Source organism: Chiloscyllium punctatum, chromosome 1, assembly GCF_047496795.1.
Source record: "Chiloscyllium punctatum isolate Juve2018m chromosome 1, sChiPun1.3, whole genome shotgun sequence".
In the NCBI taxonomy this organism is placed as follows: domain Eukaryota; kingdom Metazoa; phylum Chordata; class Chondrichthyes; order Orectolobiformes; family Hemiscylliidae; genus Chiloscyllium; species Chiloscyllium punctatum.
The window spans coordinates 82,853,737-82,872,123 of NC_092739.1; the positions used below are offsets into that span (position 1 = coordinate 82,853,737).

The 18,387-nt window shown below is 41.8% G+C and overlaps 1 protein-coding gene across 3 annotated transcripts in view; it reads right to left on the minus strand.

The window, feature by feature from the left end:
• The window catches only part of LOC140476947 (zeta-sarcoglycan), a 956,705-nt gene that overhangs the window by 49,826 nt on the left and 888,492 nt on the right, over positions 1-18,387 (minus strand). For all 3 annotated transcript variants that reach the window (XM_072569948.1, XM_072569957.1, XM_072569968.1), the window contains exon 6: positions 11,507-11,579. In XM_072569948.1, coding sequence (XP_072426049.1) covers positions 11,507-11,579 — 73 coding nt within the window. The remainder of the gene's footprint in view (positions 1-11,506; positions 11,580-18,387) is intronic.

The window sequence follows — 18,387 nt, forward strand, 5'->3', positions numbered from 1 at the left end:
TCTTGATGCACTTCAGTTGCGTTCAATTTGTTCGATGGAAATATTTCCCTGATCAACAATTTTATATAAAAATGGATTTTATTTTCACTCTTAATACCTCATATGCTATGTCTGTCTAAATATTTCTCTGCAGGCATAACATTTGCTACACATCAAGTACATCACTTCTATATCTGTACGTTTTTCCTAAACTATGATAGGTAATACTAGTGTCTTATCTTTGTGCTTTAATTCTGTGCTTTTTGACACCTTGTATCAAGTCTACACTGATAAATATGCTTATTCATGGCAAGAGGCTGGATTTACATCTTCAAGGCAGGTAGTGGAAGTTGGAGAAATTCCAGGCTTTGCATTCCTGTAAAACATACAACTTACAATATGGGAATACTATCTCTCGAGGTGTAATCTTAATTGCTGGAGTAATGGGTTTTGGTTAAAGTCTGGCCAAGCAAACTGCAAGAGGTTCGGGCTCAGCCACAAGATTGGCTGCTGTAGAGATGGGCTATTTAAAATGGCCATCTTGGTTACTTGGTTGAGCTCCTACAGCAAAGAACGCAGATAACATTTAGATTGTTTGTAACAGTTATGTCCCAGCTTTTGAATGACAGCTCCAGCCAGCTGGTTTATATCAACATCATAATAAGAGAATCCTGACAGTATGAAAACAGGCCATTTTGGCCCAACAAGTCCACATCAACCCTCCGAAGAGACATCCAGCCAGACCCATTCCCCTACCCAGTTACTCTACTTTTACCCCTGACTCTTGCACCTAACCTACACATCCCTGAACACAATGGACAATTTAGCATGGCCACTTCACCTAACCTGCAGATCTTTGTATTGTGGGAGGAAACCTGCACAGATATAGGGAGAATGTTCAAACTCCACACTGTCACTTGAATTGAACCCAGGTCCCTGGCACTGTGAGCCACCTGGTCACCCCATATAATATTCATTTACTGAAGAGTAAAGGGTTTCAAGTGCCGTGTAGTTTCATGGCTTAGAACTTTAAAAGTATCAATCATCCAAACTTAATTATTCTAAGGTAGAAAGATGTTTTTCTTAACATGGTGAAAAGTTATAAATGAATAGTGTTTCTTACATTTACAACTGCCACTATATAGAGTTAATTGCAGTTCTAAGTATACAGTAGGAGAATGGGCATGGAGATACTGTACTTTGGCAAGCGGTCATGAGAGGTCATGGGGGTATGAGGAGGGGTATAAATTGGCATGAGCACAAAGGACCTGTGTGTACGTAAATCATATCTTGGCAGGGTCACTTAGAGGAAATGAAGAGGACTTTACCTTTCAAAAAATGTTCCCTCTTACAGATATTGTTTCATGAAACCTACGAGGTGAACCAGAACCCTTCAAAGATTACAACTCTGAAATTTGCAGAATAATGGGTCATGTCTTTTTCTGCAATCGACCCAGCTAAGTTGGAAGCTCGGAGCCTAGGGTCATGACCCAAGCCAGCCTGCCACCTTAAAAGGACCATGATGAACATCGAAAAGCTCAGGAATAGAATCATGAATCCTGGATTCAGGATTCATCAAATTTTTAATGGGTCCCTGAATCAATGTGACAAAGATTTGGGTTATATGGCAATGCTTGTACCTTTTACAATTTGTTGCGAGTCCTTGCTTCCAGCAGTGGCTTAATAATAGCGAGGCAGGGAAAGTACTCGGAATTGCATAAACTTTATACACTTCATGGATATTTCATAATTTGCACTGATTAAACAGCTTGTTAGATGCTTGGAGTATTCAAGGATCATTATGATAGTTTATTGTTATAGCCCATTTACAAAGCACATCTTCATGCTAATTTTTCCTCATTGGTCATAAGAAGTTATAGCACATTATTTAACAGAGGGAAAAATATACTCAATTCTCTCATGAAAATCTTAATGTACATTATCACATATAACTGATCACATATTTAATTGCTTATATTAGAATGATGTTGTGCAGAAGTTGTCTGTTATGCTGGACTGCAATAGTAACCACACTTCAAAAGTATATCTTGGCTCGGAAACACTTTGGGATATTGTGAAAGACACATTAATTATAGTTCTTTCCTTCATTTGTACTCCAGAAATGTTGACTTTGAACAGCTTGATCTCAATTTCCCTTTTGCAGAAGGTGTCGAAGACTGAGTAGCTCATTGTACATAGGGAGTGAAATGTGCACAGTGTATATGTTGAATTGTAATATAATTTATACAGGATCTAAAAGAAATTGTAAAAATGGTAGACCATAAATTTCTATAACAGGACATCCAATGGCTTCTGCTGTTAGCTATACTTGCCCTTCCATACGTATGTGACCTATTTGAACATGGTAAGCAACTTTTACTTTTCTTACCAAACACATTGGAAATCCATGAATGAAGAAAACATCAACTAGAATGAGTTTTCAATCAAATCAGGAGAATGTGGAAATAGATTGGATTCAGAGACACATAGAAACAAGGGAAAATAAAAAAAAGTAACATTTTACATTTTTCATGATTAAAATATCCAACAATTAAAACTTGAACTGAGTTCATATATATATATCTTTCAGTATGAAAGAAATTCACTGGCAGTAAATCACACTTATTATGCTAAACAAACAATTCAGCATGAAATGACAACACTTGTGGTGGGTTTAGTTCAAATCTACTTTGCAAATATAGTAATTCCATTCTGTTCAATGGATTTCATTGGTGAGCTCGACAGCGAGATGTCTTCATGAGCTAATAGTGTGCGACAAAAGGGACAGCAATTTCTGGGCTTCTACACTATGCCTGATACTGCTGTACAACTGGTACATAAATAATGCTGAACACCATTAGCCTCACCATTATTTTGACAGCAAATTCTGGCCCATGAAACTAACCTTGAAAGAAACAGACTTCTTGGTAATGATGTCAACCTATCATTTCTAAATATGTTGCTGACATTTACATATTTTGTAATTAGCTTGCACTCTGGTGTACTGACAAAATTTGTCATGTTATTAAATAATACTTTATACTTACTATGGTACAGATATAATCAACCATAGTACTGTTATCAGCAGGAAGTCTAAATTCCAGAGATATATTTTAAATGTTTTTAAAGTGTAAATATATAAACAACATCAATGTATCTTTTCAGATGTCAGTTAACATAATTCATTAAACACCTCTTGTGACAGTAAAAACAGAAATTTTAAAGGCCAAAATATAACTGAAGGAAGAGCAGGAGATAACATTTCATTGCTATTTTTAATTATACTAGCCAAAATTCTCCTCAGAGTGCTGAAGGAAAAAAAGAGCACTCAAGGCTGACTGCGATTTAATCTGCCCATTTACCATTTTACAGTGGAACCTTTGCACCTTCCAGAGCCAGCTCTACTGGGATACTGGGATGAACAGAGTCAGACAGTCAAGAATTCTTGGCATAACTACACTCTTTCCTCATCATGAACCGGAGACATACTGCTTAAAGTCCATAATCTGTTTGTTAGCCCACATTGTTTCAAATAGTTATTAATCCTGAAGTACTTTGGGCATTTATTTTACTTATAATTGCAAAATATACTTTTAATAAAATAAAAAAGAAAATGGACTTGTACAGCCATAAATGCTTGCAGATGTGAACTAAGCGGCTAGCTTGAGAAAGAAGGACTACAATTTCAAACTTATGGATGGTCATAACAAAATGAAGCCATCAGTCTCTAAAACGGTACAGCCTCAATCCAATAACAATGCAAACTCCCCCTTATTCACCTGACAATGCAGAAGCCACTCCCTCAGCCCACAAGTGTTTGCCCTACCTCCCTCACCACCACTGACAGTACTCATTCTCTTGAATTTGCATGGGACTAATGGGAGATTACTACTGTTTGAGTGAACAGCAACAGGCTTTATTGAACATTACTAAATATAAAGAATGGAAAGAGGCAACTTGGAATCTTGCACACTCAGGCTCCAGTTTTATGAGGACTAATGTCACTCCTTCAAAGCTCCCTGTGTACATGCTCAATAACTATACCCAGAGTAATGGTACAATTCTTATAATCTATATAATCCAAAAAAAAAACTCCACGCACACTCTCTCCCCTATAGCACCCAACACTTTCTGAAAATACAGACACTTTTGACATCAGCCAGGCAGGAAGGAGCTAGGGATTCTGGAAAGTGAGTGGTTAGCAAACACCATAACAGTGGGATAAACTCAATTCAGGGACAACAGTGGTCAGTACTATTGCTATTATTCAATAAACTATGTTGTGTTCTTTATGATAAGTGTCTCTTCCAATTAAGGACTCAAATGTGATTTATCCTTTACTACTGCTAATCAGATAGGCCCTTAAACTCAGCAGAGAAAGGGGGATTGCCTGTGGAGACTGGTAGGCACTGTAAGGGCTAGCGTGCATCTTTGCCCCAGATAAGAATACTTTAAATTTGAATTTGATCACTTTCAATTTTCTTTTTATAAGTTTCTGCTGATTATATTTGGATTGTTACAATGCCCCTTAGTGACATTAGCCATGCGGCTGACGCAGCTACCACCCCCACGCTGAGTGATGATGTCACTTCCGCCCACATCATGGCCACTCCCGGCCCTCACATCATCACTGATGCCACATGTTCAGTGACTCCCGCCACCCCTACTGCCATGATCACCACCACTTCCACCCCCACCAGCGCCACTCACCTGCATTCTGCTGACACGGCCCCCACAGACCCCACTGTCACTATACCCACACCCCAGAACCCCGAGGGCAACATTACCCCTGCTCATGCCTCCACCCCCATTCCCTCCACCATCACACCCACTCCAGGTACTGGCTCCGACCCCACTCCCAGCTCCACACCCACACCAGATCCCAGCTCCCGGCCCTGCCGAGTTTTCACCATCCCTCCAGACCTCCCACTCACTGAGGACGAACGATCAGTCCTCAGCAAAGGACTCACCTTCATCCCCCTCCGTCCACGCATCAATGAATTTAATACACGACGTGATATCGAACACTTCTTCCGTCGCCTCCGCCTCCGAGCGTACTTTCACAATCAGGACTCCCACCCACCTTCCGAGGACCCCTTCGCTCATCTCCAACACACTGCATCCACCTGGACACCCCGCGCTGGCCTATTACCTGCCCTCGACCTCTTCATTTCCAACTGCCGCCGGGACATTAACCGCCTCAACCTGTCGTCCCCTCTCCCCCACTCCAACCTCTCACCCTCACAACGCGCAGCCCTCCAATCCCTCTGCTCCAATCCCAACCTCACCATCAAGCCAGCGGATAAAGGGGGCGCAGTGGTAGTCTGGCGCACTGACCTCTACACCGATGAAGCCAAACGCCAACTCGAGGACACCTCTTCCTACTGCTCCCTCAACCATGACCCCACCCCCCATCACCAAACCATCATCTCCCAGACCATACAGAACCTCATCACCTCAGGAGATCTCCCACCCACAGCTTCCAACCTCATAGTCCGGGATACCCGCACTGCCCGGTTCTACCTCCTTCCCAAGGTCCACAAGCCTGACCACCCTGGCCGACCCATTGTCTCAGCATGCTCCTGCCCCACTGAACTCATCTCTACCTACCTTGACACTGTCCTATCCCCCCTAGTCCAGGAACTCCCCACATACATTCGAGACACCACCCACGCCCTCCACCTCCTCCAAGACTTCCGTTTCCCTGGCCCCCAACGCCTTATCTTCACCATGGATATCCAATCCCTCTACACCTCCATTCGCCATGACCAGGGCCTCCAAGCCCTCCGTTTTTTCCTCTCCAGACGTCCCCAACAGTACCCTTCCACTGACACTCTCATTCGTTTGGCCGAACTGGTCCTCACCCTTAACAATTTCTCCTTTGAATCCTCCCACTTCCTCCAGACCAAAGGCGTAGCCATGGGCACACGTATGGGCCCCAGCTATGCCTGTCTCTTTGTTGGCTATGTAGAACAGTTGATCTTCCGTAATTACACCGGCACCACTCCCCACCTCTTCCTCCGCTACGTTGATGACTGCATTGGCGCCACCTCGTGCTCCCGTGAGGAGGTTGAGCAATCCATCAACTTCACCAACACATTCCACCCTGACCTTAAATTTACCTGGACTATCTCTGACACCTTGCTCCCCTTCCTGGACCTCTCCATCTCCATTAGTGACGACCGACTTGACACAGACATTTTTTACAAACCCACTGACTCCCATAGCTACCTGGATTACACCACTTCCCACCCTATCTCTTGCAAAAATGCCATCCCGTATTCCCAATTTCTCCGCCTCCGCCGTATCTGCTCCCAGGAGGAACAGTTCCACCATAGGACACACCAGATGGCCTCCTTCTTTAGAGACCGCAATTTCCCTTCCCACGTGGTTAAAGATGCCTCCAACGCATCTCGTCCACATCCCGCACCTCCGCCCTCAGACCCCACCCCTCCAACCGTAACAAGGACAGAACGCCCCTGGTGCTCACCTTCCACCCTACAAACCTTCGCATCCACCAAATCATCCACCGACATTTCCGCCACCTCCAAAAAGGCCCCACCACCAGGGATATATTTCCCTCCCCACCCCTTTCCGCCTTCCGCAAAGACCGTTCCCTCCGTGACTACCTGGTCAGGTCCACACCCTCCTACGACCCACCCTCCCATTCTGGCACTTTCCCCTGCCACCGCAGGAACTGTAAAACCTGTGCCCACACCTCCTCCCTCACCTCTATCCAAGGCCCTAAAGGAGCCTTCCACATCCATCAAAGTTTCACCTGCACATCCACCAATATCATTTATTGTATCCGTTGCTCCCGATGTGGTCTCCTCTACATTGGGGAGACTGGGCGCCTCCTAGCAGAGCGCTTTAGGGAACATCTCCGAGACACCCGCACCAATCAACCAAACCGCCCCGTGGCCCAACATTTCAACTCCCCCTCCCACTCTGCCGAGGACATGGAGGTCCTGGGCCTCCTTCACCGCCGCTCCCTCACAACCAGACGCCTGGAGGAGGAACGCCTCATCTTCCGCCTCGGAACACTCCAACCCCAGGGCATCAATGTGGACTTCAACAGCTTCCTCATTTCCCCTTCCCCCACCTCATCCTAGTTTCAAACTTTCAGCTCAGTTACTGTCTCCTTGACTTGTCCGACCTGCCTATCTTCTTTTCCACCTATCCACTCCACCCTCTCCTCCTTGACCTATCACCTTCATCTCCTCCCCCACTCACCCATTGTACTCTATGCTACTCTCTCCCCACCCCCATCCTCCTCTAGCTTATCTCTCCATGCTTCAGGCTCACTGCCTTTATTCCTGATGAAGGGCTTTTGCCCGAAACGTTGATTTCGCTGCTCGTTGGATGCTGCCTGAACTGCTGTGCTCTTCCAGCACCACTAATCCAGTATTTGATTTTCAGCATCTGCAGTCATTGTTTTTACCCCCTTAGGGACTGTCTACTTTCATTGTGTAGAATTATTTTAATATTTAATTTAGTAGGAAGAAGGATTTGTGGAGAGGACCAGGTCAACATGAAGTCCTTCTTATGGATCTGCTCCTGGGCCTGGCCAAGGTAACCATGAACTGGTCCCAGCAGTGGGCTGTGGAGCTATTTGCTACCCACGCCTGCCTGCTTCTTTTCTGTGATTTTGTCTGTACCCTGGTGTCCTTGGAGAGGGAGCATTAACATCCACCAGTAAATCTCAGGCCCTCCATGTGTGAAGCTTCCACTATGGCTAGGTTATGTCATCGTCCTTTCAAAAATGACATTTTAATGTGTGTCTTAACTTCATTTATGGTTTGGACATCTGTTAGCTTCTTTTAGCAACTCAGATATTCATTGTTTAATTTAAATATATTGTTTGTATATTGTAGAAAAGAAGATTGATGTCAACCACTCTACCCCAACTACAAGCTGCTTGTGGTTGGTATTGCAGCTGTATTCCTGATGAAGGGCTTTTGCCCGAAACATCAATTTTATTGTTCCTCGGATGCTGCCTGAACTGCTGTGCTTTTCCAGCACCACTCTAATCTAGAATCTGGTTTCCAGCATCTGCAGTCATTGTTTTTACCCAATGTATGATAATGAACATTGCTGGGAGGGGTGGGGGTGGGTGGTGAATGGACTGAGAGTTTTGTGATTCTTCTTGTACTTTGACATTTCAGCTAACTTACTTTGAGTCGCACTGCACAGCGAACTTTCGACCCTGCTATGAAAAAGCTCTTTGTAAACCCCTGGGAAAAAGAAATCCACACCTGGCCATCTAAGCTGACTGCCATTAAAATCGTGGAGCAATCTAACTGGGTTCAACAGGCAATCAGAAATTTAAACTTCCTGTGCGAGTATCACATATGGCTGCATGGTGTGCCTTTCTCAGTGTCTTGAAACACTGAGGATGGCATAGTGGTTAGCAATGCTACCTCACAGTGCTAGGGACAGGGTTCAGTTCCAGCCTCGGGCAACTACCTCTGTGGAGTTTGCACGTTCTCCCAGTGTCTGCATGGGTTTCCTCCGTGTGCTCAGTTTTCCTCCCACAGTACAAAGATGTGCAAGTTAGATGGATTAGCCATGCTAAATTGTCCATTGTGTTCAGAGATGTGTAACTTAAATGCATTAGTCAGGGATATGTAGAGTAATAGGGTTGGGGAATGGGTCTGGGTGGGTTATTGTTCAGAGGGTCAGTGTGGACTTATTGGGCTAAAATGGCCTGTTTCCACACTGTAGGGATTCTATGCTTCTTTGGTTATTTAAGTTGAAATAGAGGCACCTTGCCACATTGGAAGATTTAGGCCATTATATATTTTTTTTCTCTGGAAGCCAGCAAGTTTAGAACAGCATCAAAAACATGGGCTCCCCCTCCTGCTCTGGCTTAGGTAGTATGGACACTTCACACCTTGCCCTACCCCTGAGAGTGGAAGGCAATAGCAAACGAACTAACCATGAACAAAAACTGCCATGTGAAGAGCTCAGGAAAAACCCATCAGCAGGCAGTCAGTAAAGGCCTGGTCTCTGGCTGAGTACTCATGACATGACATTGTTCATGTCGTGAATGAGGAATAGACAAGTGTTTCACCAGTAAGATACTTTTCCTTTGCCAGCTATAAAGCTTAATGTGTTTTCAGAAATTAATTTTAATCAAGCTGTAGAATGCATCATTCACATTATCACTTGCTATTTGGATGAATCTCAGTCAGTCGAGTAGAAAATAAATGTCTGAAAGTGATCTATTTTATGACAATGTGGAAAGAGTTTTTCCCTCAGGTGCGCTACTTGTGGGTCCCAAATTCATTTTGGGCAGGGAGACAGTGACTCTTTGGTCTTGTTATGAGGGCAGCTTTCTTAATAGGCAGGGAGATAGGTTCCCAGTCCAATTACAGGTGGCTGGCAGACTCAAAGCTGAAATGCCAGTCTGACACCTCAGGAGGGCACATTTATTCATTCATTCTTGGAATGTGATTTGATTTATCATTATTATCTACAAAACAGGGAAAAGTTTTGTGCAGTGTCACCACCCTCTGGTGCCATCTTAAAACACAAAAATAAATCAAGACAGGAAATATAAAGAGGCAGAAAAACAAAAGAATTTTTTTTTAAATGTTCAATTTTATAGTCCTTGTTCAGTGCTCGTCCATGGGCATAGATAGCTAGGTCAGCATTAATTGCCCATATATGCAAAGAGGGCAATTCAGAGTCAACCACATTGCTATAGGTCAAGAGTCACATGTGGGAATTTCCTTCCTGAAGGACATTAATGAACCAGATGGAGTTTTACAACAGTTGTTCATGATCACCATTAGTCTAGCTTTTCTCATTCTGCACTTTAAAATTGGATTCAAGTTTCATCATTTGCCATGTTGGGATTGAAACTGATGTCCCAAGAATATTAAAATGGGTTTATAGGTTGCTAGTGCAGTGACATTGCCACCTGAACCCTGACCACCACCACCTGTAAAAGGTAAGTAATGGAAAGGGTAAGGTAGCTCTGCCATCCACAGAAGTAGCCAGCACTGTGAAAAGGGTAGGGACATCCACACACCAGCTGGCAACAGTATATTCACAGCTTATTCCCTTCCTTGGTGGGGACCAATATTCAGTTCCATAGGTTGTCAAAGCAAACTAGTGTTAATTTTAATTGTTAATGCTATCCTTCGATTATACCTTTGGTTCCTCTTTTTCTCATTTTGTTCTATGTCCTCTGCATTGCCCAAGACGATCTTCCTCTTTAGGTTTTAGAATATGTAAACTTAATGCTTTGACTTGCATTATTCATATTCTGATACAAAATAGTCACAATCTTCACCTGAATGTACAAGTGAATTTGTGCTGTTTTTGTTGGTTTCTATTTGTTGGTTATCAAGTAGGGGCATCACTGGTAAGGTTGCCCATCCTTAATTGCCTGTAAGGACATGGTGGTTAGCTGCTACCTTTAACCACCATAGTCGATTTGATGCAAGCGCGTGCACATTGCTCGTAGTTAGAACGGGATCTTCAGGATTTTGACCCAATGACAGCAATGAAAGGGTAATATAGTTTCACATCAGGATAGTGAGTGTGTCTTGGAGATAAAATTTCAAGTGTCAGTGTTCCCATTTATTTGGGGTGGCACGGTGGCTCAGTGGTAAGCACTGCTGCCTCACAGCACCAGGGTCCCAGATTCGATTCCAGCCTTGGGCAACAGCCTATGTGGAGTTTGCACATTCTCCCAGTGTCTGTGTAGGTTTCCTCCCACAGTCCAAAGATATACAGGTCAGGTGAATTGGCCATGCTAAATTGCACGTAGTGTTAGGTGCATTAGTCAGAGGGAAATGGGTCTGAGTGGGTTACTCTTCGGAGGGTCGGTGTGGACTGGTCGAGCTGAAGGGCTGTTTCCACATTGTAGGGAATCTAATCTAATCTTCAGGATTTTGACCCAATGACAGCAATGAAAGGGTAATATAGTTTCAAGTCAGGATGGGGAGTGTATCTTGGAGTGAAAATTTCAAACGTCAGTGTTCCCATTTATTAGTTGTCCTTTTTGTTCTAGGCAAGAAGGTCACAACCACAACCCTACTGCGGGTGTACCTACATCAAATCTGTTTAAAGAGGCAGATCACAACCATCTTGTCAAGGATAATTAAATATTGACAGTACATAGGCGAAGTCACTGACATCCCTGGAATGAATAAAATACATTTTTGCGTACTTAGCAGGGATTATACGAGGTGGCAAATGTGGCACTTTTCTGTACAAGATTCTGCTAAATTTACATTCACTGGTTTTGAAGTTTCTGGATTTGAATACTATTGACCCAATTCATGGCAGGAGAGGGTAACCATTATTGTGGTAATTGAGTCCCTGCTAGGGTACTTCGCAATCTTTCTATTCAGACAGTTTCAAAACTCAAATTTTACTATTTTAAACTGCAAATACAAAAGGCTACTCTGATGTTCACCTTGTTTGCATACAGTTGGTTCACGGAGCAAAGATTTAAACATGTAGCAGTGTGTCAAATCCGAGATTACAAAACATATCCAAATTATTTACTTACTTGAGTTCTTGTGAGGATTCGGCTCTGATGTGAGGTGTTTCCACTGATTGTTCAAACACTGCACCTTCTGGACCTGTAATAGAAATATTGAGGAATTCATCACTAACAAGCAGAAATCCAGGCAGGAATGAATAATACAAGATTGAAGTACACATGGGCACTCTTCTTGAATAAAATCAATGACCCAAACTATATCATGCAAGTTATTGGATGATATATAAATTAGCAAGATCTATTTATAAAGACTCTTGAGGATAGATTTAGGAAATGGTTAGAAACTGGATTGGAAGTGGGTGGGCAGGCAACATGGTGGCACTAGTCATCGTGCTGTTTTATTTGCTTCTATCAGGTCATCCCTGAACCTCTGACACTCTTGCAAAAACAAAACAATCTAAGTTTGTCCCACCTAGCTAATTTATACTGTAGATATACTGAACTCCAGTCCAAGCAACATACTGTTAAATCTTTGCACCCTCTCCAAAGCCTTCCTATGGTTCGGCGACCACAACTGCACACAATACTCCAAAATGTGGACTGACCGAAATTTTATACAACTGCAACATGACTTGCCAACTTTTATACTTATTGCCCCATCTGAAAAAAGACAAGCATGATCCTGACCCAGAATCATTTTGAATCAAGAAGGCGAGGGTTTGATTTGCTGCTTGCTAGGAAGAGGTGGGTAGTCAATTGAGGCTGAATATTTTAAAGACAGTCTATTAATGTTCTGGTTCCATGTTGGCATATATCATGTCTAAGGGTGAAGGCAGGCTGGGATGAGGCAAAGGAGCGCTTGGGCAAGGGAACAACCTGGTGGCAATCTGAACTTCCTAAATTTTCTAAGTTAAGGGGGTGTAGTTACTACCTCAAAATGGATTCAATAAATACCATTATTGCTCTGATAACATTGATGCTCTGTCCACTTCTATTATTATATCACCTGCTGGTGAGCAGAGAATCTGCTTATTTCAGTTTATTGATATTAAACATGCAAATTGTTTCTTTATTACATGCATAGCTCTCATGCCAACAAATTAAAATATATATTCACTGTGGCAATTCTTGACTTTCAAGGCTACAGGTGGCCCCTAATAATGTTGAAACCTGATAATTGTAGTCACTTTGATGCATTACTCTTTTGACCTAGAAATCTCACAATAAACTTCCAACAATGGTTATGATTCCCACTTGAGTGCAGAGATTTCTGGTCCCTGAATCTTTGTTAGTACTGCATATATCCTGAAAATTCTGCTGTGCAAATATCCTGAAAATTCTGCTGTTGAGACAGTGAAGGTAAAAAGTATACAGATTCATCAAGTCATTCAGCATAGAAATGAGTCCTTCGCCAACCAAGGAAAACAAACCCAGCCTATGAAGTCTCTCTTCATTGCTGAGACTTCTCATCCTAGGCAACCTCCTGGTGAATTTCCTCTGCACACTCTCCAGTGCAAATCACATCTTTCTGAGTGTGCAGCAACCAGAAATGCACAGTGTTTCATCTGTGGTCTAACCAATGATTTTTTTAAAGTTGTAATAAGTCAACATTGCTCCTATATTCTACACCTTGGCTGATGAAGGGAAAGCATCCCATATATCATCTTCACTACCCTGTCTGTCTATCTGTGCTGACACCTTCAGGGATCTACAGTCTCATGTGCTCAGGTCTCTTTGTTGCTTAGTACTCCCTAAGGATCTCTTTCATTGTGTATATCCTTTCCTTATTATTCCCAAAATGCATCACCTTGCACTTCTCAGGATTAAATTCCTTTTCTTTCATGACAGGTGAAAGAATGTGAAAATCTCAACAATCCTTTCCTGTACAAGTTACTATTTCCCCTTTTAAGTGCTTAACACATTGCCACAATGCCCAAATAAAAACTAAACAGAAGGTGATTGAGCCAAACCAAAAAAAAATCTCACACATTGAATTGTCATATTGCAAAGCATAAACCTTTGAGCAAGGATGAAGAAAACGATTTTTGGCCAATGTCACATCTGGATATGGAATCTATGTGGTGAGCTCTCCCAAAATGTTCAAGAAATAATTATAAAAATGATAAATGTTGATACAAATAAGTATGAAATTATTAATATAATTGTATAGTTATAGCAAACATTACATTCAATAATGAAACCAACACCACATTTGGTCACAATAACAATGAATCCGTATTTTCTATCTTCACAGATGCTGAGAACCTATGGAGCATTTCCACCATTTTACGTTTTCATTGGACATTGTGGTTCCTGAAATGCCAGATCACAGTAAAGCAACAAAAGAAAAAAAAGGCCAAAACAGTAAAGAAAAGAAAATGTGGTGGGATAAAAGGCATTTCAGAGGCTTTCACTTATAGGTAGTACAACGTCCTGCATCCTCTCTCCCTCTCAGAGCTGAAATTTAATAATCTTGCAGTACATTTCAAAAGGTGCTATCAAATCTAGAATCTGTTCTGCATACTTTATGGCACATTATGCTAAGTTTCAGTTTTTTTACAAACACAAACCTTAACCTAAAACTGCATACCATTCACTTTCTATTGTATTCAATACCCTTCAGCTGAAAAATGTAACCTCACTTGTTCCTCTGGCAGGAACAGATGTATTTTCAACACTAGTTTTTGAAACAATGAAACACTGATCACCATCTCAAAACATTAGATCAAGATTGCTGGGAGGTTTTCAGACAAACGTACTCTGGATTCATTGCAAGTATCAGCATTTATACTTCAATATTTCAAGCCTTTATCTTCAAGGTAGGCAGTAGGAGTCATGAAGTTTCTCTGCTCAGCAGGACCAGTTGGAGAAATGCCCACAACTGTGAGGTTTCCAAAAGGATTTGTGTTTTTTTAATAAAATGAAAATTAGTATCACGTTCCTTTGTGTATGCTGTAAGTGTGACCAGTTGACATACAATAGAAAATATTGCAAGTTAAAGCTATCTTCATCTCTTATAAAACAGAGGCAAGTTTCTACAAAAGAAGCTCCCAGAAAAATGTTAATCATGCAATAAGAAAATAATTCAAGAAGTTGAAAGAGTAAAAGATTGGGACAATATTCCACAGTGAAGTCAAAGAGAGTCAAAACAGATCTAGCCCAATCAGCTTGAATATAAAACAGCTTGAAAAGGGAATTTTAACTTGATACAAGGGCAGTTTTATCAATGCTAGCAGAGAGCTTACCATCACTGAAGTCTATGACAGTCAGACCAGAGACATAAATGATAAAGTCTAGGAGGCATAAATCTTCAGATCCTGAGGCAAATTACCACGAAGCTCAGTCACAGAAGACAAATCTCCCATTAGTGAGGGAGTTCCAGGACTTTGATACAGCAACACTGAAGAACCAGTGACATATTTCAGAGTCAGGATGGTGTATCTGCTGTCTTTCTCCTTCCAGATGGAAGTGGTGCTGGGTTTGGAAGATGCTGTCAAAAGAGCTTAGTGAACTGTGCACTATGTAGATAGTACACACTGCTGCTTCCAAGCATCAATGGTGGAGGGAGTGGACCTTTGTGGCCTTGGTGCCAGTCAAGTGGGCTGCTTTGTCCTGGAGAGTGTCCAGCTTCTTGAACATTATTGGAGCTGCATTCATCGAGGTAAGTGGGAGGTATTCCATCGTACTCCTGACTTGTACCTTGTAGATGGACAGTCAGGAGCTGAATTGTAGCCACAGTACTTATATGATCAGTCCAGTTCTGTTTCTGATCAATAGAATGCCCAAGATTGACAGCATGGTGGCACAGTGGTTAGTACTGCTGCTTCACAGCAGCAGAGACCTGGATTCAATTCCAGCCTTGAGTGATTGTCTGTGTGGAATTTGCACATTTTCCCCATGTCTGTATGGGTTTCCACAGAGTGCTCCAGTTTCCTCCCAGAGTGTAATGATGTGCAGGTTAGGTGAATTGGCCATGTTAAATTACCCTGCAGAATCCAGGAATCTGCAGGTTAGCTAGGCTAACTATTGTAAGTGTGAGGTTATGGGGATAGGAGAAAATGAGGCCTGCAAATGCTGGAGATCAGAGTAGAGTGCGGTGCTGGAAAAGCACAGCAGGTCAAGTGGCATTCAAGGAACAGGAGAGTTGACATTTCAGGCATAAGCCCTTCCTGATTAACCACACTCTTGTGGGGATAGGGTGGGATGCTGTTTGGAAGATCGGTGTGGAAATGGGGCTTCTTTCTGAACTGTAGAAATCTAAATCTATATTGATAGTGGGGGCAATTATGTGATAGAAATCCCATTGAAAGTCACGGGATGATGCTTAGATTCTCCCTTGTTAGAAATTATCACTAACTGGCACTTGTATATTGCAAATGTTACTTGTGGTAAGGTTGATCCCCAATTTTGTCAGTCTTAATTAAGGTGGCTTTGAAAACAGACCAACAATGGCATTGGAGTCAGGAACTGATTGCAGCTTTTTTTAAAAAAAGAAGATTAAAGGGAAGTTGATTTCCAAGGATGCTTTAGCAGATTACGATCCCAGTCTATTCAGTTGTGGATGCACAACCCACAGGATTAGGAGTTGTCTGTCATGTGCATAAAGACTAAGAAAACCAGTCCATTTCATCTCAAGAGCTTTGGTCTCCATGATTATCTGCTCCCATGCCTTTTCAGCCTGGAGGGCTTTCTGACCCTGCCAGGACTCCGGAGCAGCACTGGAAAACCTTGACGCTTGCTCAAAACGACAGTAAATGAGAAAAGTAGCACAAAGATGCCACACCTGCACAATATGCCAAATGGTAACAGGTTAATGATGCATCATAATCCCTGTGTTTGTTTGCAACCTCTTTTCACTCTAGTCCCCATGGTGCGAATTGAACTGCAATTAATCCACCCTGAAATCTTTGTTTTAGTAAGTAAAAATGATAGCAAGCAACTAGGAACTGAGCAGCTCAACCAATGCCACATCAATAGCACAAATAGTTCCCAGTGGCAGCCGTTGAAAATTCATAACTGAAGTTCCTCATCTGTGGAACCGTTATGTAAATAGATTGGAAATTTTAGGACTGCTTTTCATGCAGTGAAGGTTGAGAGGAGATTTGATTGAGGCATTTAATTCATGCAGAGTTTGGCCTGAGAACATAGGGAAAAAAAGTCCCATTGGTGGAAGGATTGAAAGGCACAGATTTAAGGTAATTGTCAAAAGGAAGCAGGGAGGTAAAACATTTTCACACAGTAAGTGATAGCACCTGCACTGCACTGATTGAGTGAGGTGGATGCAGGTTCAACCAAGTTGATCAAAAGTGAATTATTATCTGAAAAGGAACAATGTGCAGGGCTACGGTGGGAAGTGATGGAGTGGCATCAAGTGTTCACTTGGAGAACCAGTGCAGATGCAACAAACTAATTGATCGCTCTTCTGTGATGTACCAATTGCAAACCTCAGAACATCACGTTTACCATTAGATTAACAGAAAGATGACCAATGTCTGTGCTAGTAGGAGGAGTTAAATTAGGAATACTTGGGGTCCCTAACCTTGGTTATACCAAACTGCATCTGGTTCTCTGAATTTAGATACATTAAATGCATCCCAAACATAAGACAGTGCACATTTTGTAGTCCAATAATCTTTATTTGCATTTCCCATTAGTTCAGTTTGGAAAATATTGAGCAGACTAATGGGTTTTAGCATTTGTCAGTCTTAGTTGCCCAAAGTGCATTCTTTTCTAAGGACCTTTTCAAATCAGTGTAGAATTTTTCATCTACATGTAAACTTATATCTAACTGCAATAATCATTACTTTGCCATTCTGAATTAAATCATGTTATTATAGTTTGTAATAGTAGCCCTTATGGAGTTATTAAAGAAAACAAGGTAGCATTAACATCATTTTTTCTTGTTGTCATTTGCCTAAACAGATCATAGCCAGTGATTCAATAGTTCATTAAAAAAGGTTTAGTGCAGTGACATGGCAAAAAAATCATCCAGGCTGCTCAGTTTATATGGAAACAAGTTTTTAAAAGACTGAATGCTTTATCTTTATGTTTGACAGAAATGCAAATACATGGATCCCCTATTTTGCGAACACGCCATTAGCTTGTATTTTCTGCTTATGAACATAATATTGCACAAGAGCTTGTGAAAGAATAAAAAGAATTACTACCAGTAGTTGTTTTTAACCTCACTTATCCAAACTGTTTAATGACTTGATATATTTTCTACCTACAACAGTAGCTTTTCTGTTTAAGTAAGAGAGGAAAATGGACAGCACGGTGGCACAATGGTTAACGCTTCTGCCTCAGTATCAGGGACGCAGGTTCAATTTCACCCTCAGGTGGTCATGTGGAGTTTGCAAGTTCTCTTTCCTCTGGTTTCCTCCCATAATCCAAAGATGTGCAGGTTAGGTGGATTGGCTATGCTAAATTACCCTGCAGGATCTAGGGATGTCCAGGGTAGGTGGGTTAGCCATGATAAACCCAGTATTACAGGGATAGGGTGGGTCTGGGCGGGGTGCTCTTCACAAGGTCAGTGTAGATTTGATGGCCTGAATGGCCTCTATCTGCGATGTTGGGATTCTCTGATTGAAAAGTGTAGTTCAGAAAACTAGTTAAAATCAAAATGTTTTCTATTACATTTTTCACACCAATAAATATGAAAGATATCAATAAGCTTGCTAGTATTTCTTAGCTAGTTCTTAAGTTGTTTACTTTCTGAGGTACCCACTGTGAAACATTTGCTTGCTGTGCAAATAATCAGAGTATAGATTTAGACATTACCTAGGATTTAAACATCATCAAAACCAATTTGCATGTAGCTGACAATATATTAGTCAGATGTGAACAACAAATGATGCGGTATTACTTTTTAATAATTCCAATGAATTACCTTCATGTACTCTCAGTAACTGAGGAAGTAAAACCAGACTCCTGAGAATGAGTTTATC